The 12,744-nt window shown below is 42.5% G+C and overlaps 1 protein-coding gene across 4 annotated transcripts in view; it reads right to left on the reverse strand.

The window, feature by feature from the left end:
- greb1 (growth regulating estrogen receptor binding 1) overlaps window positions 1-12,744 on the reverse strand; it is a 324,923-nt gene that overhangs the window by 114,782 nt on the left and 197,397 nt on the right. For all 4 annotated transcript variants that reach the window (XM_087977669.1, XM_043677653.2, XM_087977663.1 and 1 more), the window contains 3 exons: window positions 11,366-11,509; window positions 10,210-10,395; window positions 2,382-2,732 (listed from right to left, as the gene is read on the reverse strand). In XM_087977669.1, the coding sequence (XP_087833795.1) occupies window positions 2,382-2,732; window positions 10,210-10,395; window positions 11,366-11,509 (681 nt within the window). The remainder of the gene's footprint in view (window positions 1-2,381; window positions 2,733-10,209; window positions 10,396-11,365; window positions 11,510-12,744) is intronic.

Here is a 12,744-nt window from a genome sequence, read left to right on the forward strand (position 1 = left end):
CTGCCTTTATACACTTCTAAGGATTCACTCGATCTATCCTGTCTATACCTGACAAATGCTTCCTTCTTTTTCTTAACCAAACCCTCAATTCCTTTAGTCATCCAGCATTCCCTATACCTACCAGCCTTTCCTTTCACCTTAACAGGAATATACTTTCGCTGGACTTTTGTTATCTCATTTCTGAAGGCTTCCTATTTTTCAGCCATCACTTTATCTGCAAACATTTACCTCCAATCAGCTTTTGAAAGTTCTTGCCTAATACCGTCAAAATCGGCCTTTCTCCAATTTAGAACTTTAACTTTTAGATCTTGTCTATCCTTTTCCATAACTATTTTAAAACGAATAGAATTATGGTCACTGGCCCCAAAGTGCTCTCCCACTGACACCTCAGTCACCTGCCCTGCCTTATTTCCCAAGAGTAGGTCAAGTTTTGCACCTTCTCTCGTAGATACATCCACATACTGAATCAGAAAATTTTCTTGTACATACTTAACAAATTCCTCTCCATCTAAACCCTTAACACTATGGCAACTCCAGTCTACATTTGGAAAGTTGGAATCCCCTGCCATTACCACCCTATTATTCTTACAGATAGCGGAGATCTCCTTACAAATTTGTTTCTCAATTTCCCTCTGACTATTAGGGGATCTATAATACATTACCAATAAGGTGATCATCCCTTTCTTATTTCTCAGTTCCACCCAAATAACTTCCCTGGATGTGTTTCTGGGAATATCCTCCCTCAGCACAGATGTAATGCTATCTCTTATCAAAAATGCCACTCCCCCTCCTCTCTTGCCTCCCTTTCTGTCCTTGTATCCTGGAACATTACGCTGCCAGTCCTGTCCATCCCTGAGCCATGTTACCGTAATTGCTATGATATCCCAGTCCCATGTTCCTAACCATGCCCTGAGTTCATCTGCCTTCCCTGTTAGGCCCCTTGCATTGAAATAAATGTAGTTTAATTTATTAGTCCTACCTTGTTATATGCTTTGTCCCTGCCTGCCCTGAGTGTTTGACTCGCTTCTGTTCTCAACTGTACCCGTCTCAAATTGATCTCTTTCCTCACTATCTCCCTGGGTCCCACCCACTACCTTACTAGTTTAAATCCTCCCGAGCAGCTCTCGCAAATTTCCCTGCCAGTATATTGTCCCCTTCCAATTTAGGTGCAATCCGTCCTTCTTGTACAGGTCATTTCTACCCCAAAAGAGATTCCAATGATCCAAAACTGTGAATCCTGCTCCCATTCACCAGCTCCTCAGCCATGCAGTCATCTGCTCTATCCTCCTATTCCTGCCCTCACTAGCTCGTAACACCGGGAGTAATCCAGATATTACTACTCTCGAGGACCTCCTTTTTAAATTCCTGCCTAACTCTCTGTAATCTTCATTCAGAATTTCAACCTTTTCCCTTCCTACGTCGTTGGTTCCAATGTGGACAATGAACTCTTGCTGGCCCCTCTCCCCAGTGAGAACATGCTGCACCCTCTCTGAGACATCCTTGATCCTGGCACCAGGGAAGCAGCACACCATTCTGCTTTTTCTCTGCTGGCCACAGAAACGTCCGTCTGTACCTCGAAATAGAGAGTCCACTAACACAATTGATCTCTTGGAACCCAACATACCCCTCATTGCATTAGAGCCAGTCTCAATACCAGAAATTGTTCAGGAGCAGCACCGTGGCTCAGTGGTTATCACTGCAGCTTCACAGCACCAGGGTCCCAGGTTCAATTCCAGCCTCGGGTGACTCTCTGCGTGGAGTTTGCACATTCTCCCTGTGCCTGTGTGGGTTTCCTCCCGCAGTCCAAAGATGTGTGGATTAGGTGAATTGGCCATGCTAAATTGCCCATAGTGTTAGGTGCATTAGTTGGAGGTAAATGGGTCTGGGGTGGGTTACTCTTTGGAGGGTCGGTGTGGACTGGTTGGGTCAAAGGGCCTGTTTCCACACTGCAGGGAATCTTTTCTAAAAAAAGTAGCACTGGGAGAGCAAGAGTTAAGAGAAGCCATTGAGGTGATGCTCAGGCAATAATTGCTGGTCAAAAATGGAGCCACTCAAGAGGAATGTTATGAGGCCGGACATACAAAGAGAGGAATTGAAGGACAGTGGCATAGATAACATATCGATGCATGCAAAAGCAGTCAAAAAGGATTAGGACGGATAGTTTACCATGGGTACAATTACACAGGATGTTATCTGTGACTCTGAGGACTGTTTCAATGCTGTGGCATACAGCAAGTAAGAGTGAAGGGGTTCAGAAATCAAGTCAAAAGTCGATTTTGGGAGGCAGTAACATATTCACATATTGTATGTGTTATCAATGAATGCCCAAAGTTTGCAGGCAAGTTTATTAATAAGCACACACGTGCATTTCAAATACTGACCTGTTACCACCACACACGATTCAGTGCTTTGGTTCTTAGTGACGCAAATAATCACCACAAAATTCTTCCCCAACAATTTTCCCTCACTGAGGAGCTTAAATGTTTCTGTGAGACCTTCCACCAATGAACTTGCTGAATCCAGGATTCTGACGACATTCTTGCAGGAGCTAGCGGCTAACTTGGCCAACCAAGTGAGTTGCTTTGGGGTGACTGCCAACATTGATGATGACATGTACGGCACTGAATGAGAAACAGCTTGTTGGTATTGTTTGGTTTCAGTAAGATTCGATTCCTGCCATGCTCTCACCAATATGTGTTCCAAGTCCTCAATCAAAGGAACCTGATCTGGGGCTAGGATTCAAGAGAACAATATATAAGGTTTCCATTAGTATAAAGAACCAATACACAAGACTATTTAGAAATAAAACTTCTTCAGGGGCTGTGGGTATCACTGGGAGTGTCAGCATCTGTTGCGTATTCTCACATTTCCCCTTTCAGAGCAGATAAGGATGAAGCACGTTGCTGTGGATCTGGAGTCAGACAGAGGCCAAACCAAGTAAGAGTGGCAGCTTTCCTTTTTCTAGGTTAAACATCACACAACACCAGGTTATAGTCCAACAGGTTTAATTGGAAGCACACTCGCTTTCAGAGCGACGCTCCTTCATCAGGTGATAGTGGAGGGATCGACCCTAATGCACAGAATTTATAGCAAACATTTACAGTGCAATGTAACTGAAATTATACATTGAAACATTGATTGTCTGTTAAGTCTTTCATCTGTTAGAATACAGTGATAGTTTCACTTCTTTCATGTGTAAATCACAAAACCTTTTTTTTGAAAAGGTTGCATTCTCGGGTTAGCTGTTAATAGCTGGTGATAGCCAGACAATACGTTGAAGGTGTTAGCCCCCTGTGTTCTCTTGTCTATGCCATGATGTTTAGATTGATTCTAATCTAAAATGTGAGATAACGGAGTTTTACATAAATTCATGCAGTTTTTGAGCTCAAAGTTCTACATAAATTCATGCAGTTTTTGAGCTCAGAGTTCTACATAAATTCATGCAGTTTTTGAGCTCAAAGTTCTACATAAATTCATGCAGTTTTTGAGCTCAAAGTTCTACATGAATGCATGCAGTTTTTGAGCAAAGTACAATGTAACCCTGCTATGTAATCATTGTACTTTGCTCAAAAACTGCATGCATTCATTAGAACTCTGAGCTCAAAAACTGCATGCATTCATTAGAACTCTGAGCTCAAAAACTGCATGAATTCATGTAAAACTCTGTTATCTCACTTTTTAGATTAGAATCAATCTAAACATCATGGCTTAGACAGAGAACACAGGGGGCCAACAACATATTGTCTAGCTATCACCATTGTTAACAGCTAACCTGAAAATGCAACATTTTTAAGAAAGGTTTTGTGATTTACACATGAAAGAAATGAAACTATCATGGTATTCAAACAGATGAAAGACTTAACAGACAACCAATGTTTCAATGTATAATTTCAGTTACATCACACTGTAAATTTTTGCTATAAATTCTGTGTGTTGGATTGAGCCCTCCACTACCACCTGATGAAGGAGCGTCGCTCCGAAAGCTAGTGTGCTTCTAATTAAACCTGTAGGACTTGATTATAACCTGGTGTTGTGTGATTTTTAACTTTGTACACTCCAGTTTAACACCGGCATCTCCAAATCATTTGTTTTTTTAAACTATTTCCCCTAATCAACCTGCTCAGAGATGTTATTACACACCTCTGGAGCAGGTCGGACTCAAACCCAGGCTTCCTGGCACAGAAGTAGAGACGCTATCGCTGTGCCACAGCAGGGCCTGGCAGATTTCCTTTCCGAATGGCAATTAGTGAATTCAGAAGGTTGTTCCTTCTCTTGAAGCTAGCTTTCGATTTATGATTTTGTTTTACAAGATAATTTGACATTAATTAGATTTAAATTGCCCCACTGGCCAAGGTGAGATTTAAAGGTGGTTCCAGAAGCATGATGCTGGATTATTAGATTAGAATGGCGCTGGAAAAGCACATCAGGTCAGGCAGCTTCCGAGGAGCAGGAAAATCGACATTTCGGGCAATAGCCCTTCATCAGGATGAAGGGTTTTTGCCCGAAATGCCGATTTTCCTGCTCCTCGGATGCTGCCTGACCTGCTGATCTTTTCCAGCACCACCTTAATCTTGACTCTGATCTCCAGCATCTGCAGTCCTCACTTTTGCCCATGCTGGATTATTAGCCCAGTGATATTCTCATTCCCCACAATAATGGGTGAAAAAACAAGTAATGTGAAGTTACACAAGGTAAAACTGGCTTACAATGAATGATTCGGTTCTGATAAACCAGTATATGGACAACAAACACCCAGATTTCTTGACACACCTTCTAGGTTAAGAAATTATTTTCCACTTGCCAACATACTGTGTGCCCAACAAGTCATTAACGTGACAGGAGAAGCCCTCTAGGATGTAAAATAAGTCAGTAAGATAATAAAGTTGCACAATTGAAACACCCCAGTCCCATTGAATAGAACCACTATGGAACATAAAATCAGCTCAAGAAGTTCACAAGCACAATTTGATGGAATTTCAATTTTTCTGGACTTCATTTTTAATGATTTATTCTTTAATATGCTTTTCTGCCAAGTGAGAACCAAAGATGGGGGTAAAGCCCCACAAGTTCATAGCTTGCAAATGACAGACTTTCATATGGGTCACCTGTGTTCAAATACTACTCCAGCAACCCAAAAACAAAACCTAAGCCGATGCTCCAGTATATACTGAGGGAGGGCTGTACTGGCAGAGGAGCGATTTTGACATGTTAAAGCAAAGACCCAGCTGCCTCTTCTCCAGCCAAAGAAGACCCTGTGACATTGCTTTGGAAAATAACAGCAAAGTCTTTCTTGGTGACCTGCGCAATGCTTTTCCCTGCCAAAACAAATCATCCAATCATTGTTGTGCAGCTGTTTGTGGGATTTTGCTGTGTGAAATTTAGGCTTCCTTCCTTCATGCATTACAACAATTTTCACAGGTACATAACCGGCCTCAAAGCACTTCGGGATATTCTGAGGTGTTTTTTTTTGATGATTTAGACTATTGAATGGGGCATGATGAAAAAGGCTGCAGGGGATATGAAAAGTGATGATGTGGTTGACAGTAAAGATGCAGACTGCAAGAGGATATCAATAGACTTGTCAGATAGACAGACAATCCAGGGAAGCTGGATGCATATTGATTTGGGAGAGGATGCAACAGACAAGGAATACACAGTAAATGGATTCTGAGAAATCTGGTTCATGCAAAAGTAGAGTCAGTGTCAGCTTAAGGAGTCAAAGTAATTGAAAACAAAATGCAGGAACTATGCAGGTTGTCTGGCAGCAGCTGTGGAGAGATACAGGCACAGAGTTAATATTCTGCTCAGTGCTTCCTCTTCATCCAATCTCTCTACAATTCCATCACCCATCAGAACAAGCTGAGGGCTCTTTCTTCCTCATTAAACAGAGGTCCAATCAGTCTCCACCTACCAGAGACTTCACAGTGGCTCAGTGGTTAGCGCTGCTGCTTCACAGCACCAAGGACCTGAGTTTGACTGTCTGGAGTTTGCACATTCTCCCAGTGTCTGTGTGAGTTTCCTCCAGGTGCTCCAGTTTCCTCCCACAGTTCAAAGATGTGCAGGTCAGATGAATTGGCCATGCTAAATTGTCCAAGTGTTCAGGGATGTGTAGGTTAGGTGCATTAGTCAGGAGAAATGTAAAGTAGCAGGGGAATGGGTTTGGGTCGGTTAATCTTCAGACGGTCAGTGTGGACTTGTTGGGCCAAATGGCCTGTTTCCACACTGCAGGGATTCTATGATTCTTTAGCCTGATTAAACTTGTTCTCTCATTGAACATATTCTCCTCCAATTTATCAGCAAAGCAGTAACGCTGTTGCTCTCTCTACAGATGCTGCCAGATCTGAGTATTTCAAGTAACTTCTGTTTTTTTAATGTCAGATTTTCAGCATTCTGCAGTGTTTTAACTTTGTAAAAACAATGACTGCAGATGCTGGAAACCAGATTCTGGATCAGTGGTGCTGGAAGAGCACAGCAATTCAGGCAGCATCCGAAGACAGGCAAAATCGACGTTTCGGGCAAAAGCCCTTCATCAGGAATAAAGGCAGAGGGCCTGAAGCGTGGAGAGATAAGCTAGAGGAGGGTGGGGGTGGGGAGAGAGTGGCATAGAGTACAATAGGTCAGTGGGGAAGGAGATGAAGGTGATAGGTCAGGGAGGAGAGGGTGGAGTGGATAGGTGGAAAAGGAGCTGGGCAGGTCGGACAAGTCCGGACAGGTCAGGGGATCGAGTTGCTGGAGGTTAGAAGCTAGGATGAGGTGGGGGAAGGGGAAATGAGGAAACTGTTGAAATCCACATTGATGCCCTGGGGTTGAAGTGTTCCGAGGCGGAAGATGAGGCGTTCTTCTTCCAGGCGTCTGGTGGTGAGGGAGCGGCGGTGGAGGAGGCCCAGCACCTCCATATCCTCGGCAGAGTGGGAGGGGGAGTTGAAATGTTGAGCCACTGGGCGATTTGGTTGATTGGTGCGGGTGTCTCGGAGATGTTCCCTAAAGCGCTCTGCTAGGAGGCGCCCAGTCTCCCCAATGTAGAGGAGACCGCATCGGGAGCAACGGATACAATAGATGATATTAGTGGATGTGCAGGTAAAACTTTGATGGATGTGGAAAGCTCCTTTGGGGCCTTGGATAGAGGTGAGGGAGGAGGTGTGGGCGCAGGTTTTACAGTTCCTGCGGTGGCAGGGGAAAGTGCCAGGATGGGAGGGTGGGTCGTAGGGGGGCGTGGACCTGACCAGGTAGTCACAGAGGGAACGGTCTTTGCGGAAGGCGGAGAGGGGTGGGGAGGGAAATATATCCCTGGTGGTGGGGTCTGTTTGGAGGTGGCGGAAATGTCGGCGGATGATTTGGTTTATGCGAAGGTTGGCAGGGTGGAAGGTGTTTATGCGAAGGTTGGTAGGGTGGAAGGTGTTTGTTGAGTTATATTAAATTGTTTTTCAGATTGGAGTACAATAGTTAGTGGTAGCCCCAAGCTCAATTGGTAGGTCCACTTCACAGACATAAATAAAGGATATTGGAATACTAAGTAAAATTTAAAGATTGTCAATTATACCAAATTTGGTGATTTAGCATATAATCCACAGTAACGCAACATAGAAAGGCTAAGAGAGTGGGCAGATAGGTAGTGATGGAATTCAACAGAGTGAAATTTGAGATGATGAGTTTTGGCTATAGCAATCAGAAGATGTGAGAGTAGTGCAATTCTAAAGCAGCCAGCTCAGAGTTAACTGGAGGTTTGTGTGTGTACATTTTTGAAGATGGAAAGACACATCTTCAAAGCACATGCGATCTTGAGCTTCGGAATTAGAATTAGTAAGGACAAAAGAAAGGAAGTAAAGTTGAGCCTTTGTAGAGTTCTGGCTGGCCCACAGTTAAAGTATTATAACCAGTTCCAGTCACCACACGCGAGAAAGGATGTGATTGAAATAGTGCAGTGGAGGTTTTCCACAGTAATTCCAGGATGGAGGGATTTTAGCTATCAGATTAGGTTTGAGAAGGGGGGGGGGTTTGTTCTCCTCAGACCAAAAAAGCGAGAGGATACTTAATAGAGATGTGCAAGATAATGGCTGGTTCAGATCAGGTAGACAAAGAAAACCTGTACCCATTAGCTTACAAGGTCTAGGATACTTGAATTTAAGATTCTGGCCAGAAGATACAGTGGAATGTGAGGAAGAACTTTTCTCATGTAGTGAACGGTGAAATCCTGGAACTCACTGTTTCCGAAGGTGGTGAAGATGGAGGCTGTCTTTGATTTCTGAAGGAACTGAATGGGCACTTGAAGGAAATAAACCTGCAGAGCTACAGAGATACAGCAATGAAAGTGAACAGACTGCTTTACTGTACGTTGAGCCAGCTTGAACTCAATGGGTTGAATAGAGACAGGAGTAGACCATTCAGTCCAATGCCCTTCACCCACAGTATCTCCATAACCTTTGACAACACTGATAATCAAAAACTGATCAACCTCTACTTTAAATATCTTCAGAGACTGAGCTTCCACAACCCTCTACTGCAGAGAATTTCAAAAGATACTCCACTCTCTGAGTAAGGGAATTTCCCCCAGTTTCAGACCGAAATGACATCCCTTTATTTTTAACTCATACTCCCTGGTTCAGAACTCCTCAACCAGGGAAACATCTTACTCTCCTCTACCCTCTCCATTTTGTAAGTTTCAATGAGATTACCTCTCATTCTTTGAAACTCTAGAGAATACAAACCCAGTTTGCCCTGACTCTCTTCACAGGATAATTCCACCATCCCCAGGAATAAGTCTGGTGAACCATCGTTGCACTCCCCCTGTAGGAATTCAATCTTTCCTGTGATAAGGAGACCAAAAGTGCACACAGCACTCCAGGTGCAGTCTAACCAAGCTCCCATAAAATTTAAGCAAGACTTTTGCAATTCCTATACTCAAATGGGTGCCTACTGTGAAGGAAGAAGAGTGAGCTTTGGAGACTATATCTACAGATTGTTGCAGGTAGCAGGACAAGCAGATAAAAGTTGCCAAGAAGTGGCCCTTAAGAGCTGAGGCCTGGAGTATAAGAACGGAGGTGTGATGGCAACACTGCAGTTTATTATTTTATTATACATCTAGATTAGGACAAAGTGAGGACTGCAATGCTGGAGATCAGAGTCGAAGAGTGTGATGCTGGAAAAACACAGCTGGTCAGGCAGCATTTAAGGAGCAGGAGAATTGACGCTTCAGGCATAAGCCTGATGGTCCTCAGATGCTGCCTGACTGGCTGTGCTTTTCCAGCACCACATTCTTCAGGTTAAATTAGGGCCTACAGTACAGGCCACCACACCACAGGAAGAAACTGATCACACTAGAGGGATTCACAAGGATGTTACTGCAAATGTAAAATATTAATAATGCAAAACTATTCAGACTTTGTTATATTTGGATGGAGGAGGCGAGATTTCATAAAGCCTTATAAATTAAAGAAATGACCTAAAATGAATAGGAAAGACTTCTTTCTGTCCACAAAGAGACCAATTAAAGAGGGGGACGGATGTAAAATAATCCAACGGATGTATTCCAGATACTGGAGGAGTTACCTTTTCACCCAGAGCTTGGTGCAGGGCTTCTACACTCAATAAACTTGAGGTCTTTCAAAACCCTGCTGGCTACGTTCAAATATCCATCAAATTTTACAATGTCTGTGAAGCATCTTGAGAAAATTCATCATATTAAATGCACAATGTACATACACTTTATTGTTAATTCCAAGAATTTATTTGTAGGGAAAGAGACGTGGTCATTTCCAAATATTTTAGGACAGACGATTCCAAAGTCTGAAATTCATGAAATTTGATTAAAATATATTGAAGAAAAATGGGGGATTCGTGAATTTTTTTTCCAACAGCAACAACTTGCATTTGTGTGTCACCTTCTTATATTAGAAAAAGTCCTTGGGTAATTCACAGCAGTGTTATCAATGGCTTCAATACAGGGTCACGTACAGAGATGTTTGTACGGATGATTAAGTGATTGCTCAAACAGGCAGGTTTTTAAGATGCAAGTTGAATGAAGAAGAGGTAGAGAGATGGCGAGACCAAGAGATTTAGGAAGAGAATCCAGAGCTCCTACACATAATAGCTTTATTGTGCCTAAAAAAAAAGCACTGCTAAAATAATGAAATTTAAATATATATAACATTCGCAGACTTGAGAAATGTAACTCATAATTTATGAATCAGAAGACAACCAATCAACACTTACCAAGTTGAGCTAGGTAGTAAACGGTCAGTAAGATTTGCATCTCTACGGACAATACTGTAGTTACAGATGTACTATGTTGTTCATTCGCTCGAGGGAAAGTTTGAGTGTTTCGATAGCAGTTCTGTAGCATTGGACTGACTACTATATCATTCAAATTACCACAGAGGTAAGGAAGGTTTCCATGGCCTAAAAAATGAAATTGTTGCATTTACCCTCACTTTTCACAATTATCTCACGTCGATTCTATTCTGGGCACTTTTCACATTCAGCTTTAGCAACATTCACAATTAAAATTTCTTTATCTTTATTATTTGCAAACAATTATTTGCAAAGTCCCAATTCTAGTACATAAATGAATTAACTGTTCAGCTGTTTGACTTGGTAGAGAAGCATTGAGTGAATTGGTGTTCTTATGCCCTTACTTTTACCCATCCCTCCCCAACCTAGGATATCTGGTCAGCATGGACGAGTTGGACCGAAGGGTCTGTTTCCATGCTGTACATCTCTATGACTCTAGAGACAGGAAAGGGCAAATTACAATCTTGAAAATGAAAACCCCAATAATAACCGACTGCAATGACAGTAATGTTAACTGTAGCAATGTAGGCAATGACAAGGTAGTCAGGCATAGGCACCATGGGAGCTCAGTGGTTAGCACTGCTGCCTCACAGTGCCAGAGACCTGGGTTCGATTCCACCCTCAAGTGACTGTCTGTGTGGAGTCTGCACCTTCTCCCTGTATCAGTGTGGGTTTCCTCCCAAGGTGCACAGATGTGCAGGTTAGGTGGATTAGCCATGGGAAATATGGGGGTCTGGGTGGGATGCTCTTCAGAAGGTTGATAAGGGCTTGATGGACCGAAGGGCCTGCTTCTGCACTGTGGGGTTCTATGATTCTTGGTATCCACTTAATTTACAAGCAGCGCAATATAACATTGATGTGAAGGTCGGGACAGTACTGTATGATGCAAGTCTTGGAGGGAGAAGCCAATGGGCTAGAAAAGATCACCGTTGGAAGGTTCTCGGCATTCCCCAATCTATCCTCCCAGGTGACACAATGTGAAGGAATGTTACCTTTCCCCATCTCCCCCAGGCCCAATCCCCTCAAATCCAACCCAAAGTATGCACTCACTGCTAAAGGACTAACCTATGATCATTACCTTTAAAAATGACAGGTCTGGTCCTGCAGATTTTAAGTAAATTGTCAGGTACAACGACAGGTTCTTCTGAGGTAGGAAGTGGAGAAGAAATGGATCCTAAAAGGCTGGATTGAGTCATGCAAGCTAATTCCGCAATGTCTGCAACTAGCAAAAGGGGACAATAAATTTCATAAGTCATTATTGAACGGTAGACAGTTCAATATGGAATGTGAACCCTTACTGCATTGAGTTAGGACTGCTATGCACCTACATGATGTAACACAATCGCAACTGAGCAACCAGACATATTCCAGGCATTGTCCCCATGTCTGGTATAGAAATTGGAGACTGATCTACAATGACATGGCTCACAGGCAAGTTTTGGGGAGTGATGAATATCAGAGAATTTCTGCAGCAAAACTATAGAATCTCAAGTGAAACAGGAGCTTGCCTAATTTAACAATGCTGTGTCAGAAACGGCAACTGTGATCTTAGAAGTTTGAAGAAATACTTTTGCATTCAATCTGTTCTATAGGTAGGACAAATCATGTTCTTCGCTCAATCAAGCATACATTTTGAAAATGCCAGAATTTATTTTGGTGACTGACAGCAAGAGCAGCTATTCACGCAACAATTACTTTTCCTATTTATAACCAATTCAGGGAAATGTTGTAGAATCATAAGTGTTACATTACAGAAGGACTGTCAATCTTTTTGGATGTTGCTCGCTCTCTCCATCTACTTTGTCTATATATTTAAAAGTTTTGAACACTTTTATAAAGTCTACTCTCAACCTACTCTTCTAGAAGTAGAACAACCTCAGCTTCTCCAAACCACCCAGGTGACTGATGTTCCTCAACCTAGAATCTCTCTCATTCAGCACCCTCTCCACAGGCTTCACATCTTTCTTAAAATACAGAGGCCAGTACTGGACACAATGCTCGAATGGTTTAATAAAGACTCTGTTCTCCAGCTATTGACTCCACCCCTCTCCCTGGCAACAGTCTAAAATAAAACTAGCATGTTTCCAACTTTGGTGTCATATTTGACCCCAAAAGAAGCTTCCAGTAACATATCTGTACCATTATTATGAATGCCTATTTCCGTTTCTGTAGCATCCTTTAAAAAAAACCCTTATCTGCTATTGAAACCCCCATTCAGACCTCTGTTCTTATAGATTTGTCTAACTCATTATAATCTTAGTGGGTCTTCCACTGTCTATCTTCTGCAAATGTTATGCTATCCAAAGTTCTGCTTCATGTGTCTGTTAACTTGCACCAAGTTCTGTTCACCTATCAGCCCTGTGTTTCCTGACCTATGCTGGCTCCTGGTTAAGCAATGCCTTTAATGTTAATGCACTGATTTTCATTTCATATCCGTCCATGTTCTTTATTCCAGCC

The sequence above is a fragment of the Chiloscyllium plagiosum genome, unplaced genomic scaffold, assembly GCF_037043375.1.
Source record: "Chiloscyllium plagiosum isolate Xiang-an unplaced genomic scaffold, Cpla_swu_hap1 HiC_scaffold_3, whole genome shotgun sequence".
NCBI classification, from domain to species: Eukaryota; Metazoa; Chordata; class Chondrichthyes; order Orectolobiformes; family Hemiscylliidae; genus Chiloscyllium; species Chiloscyllium plagiosum.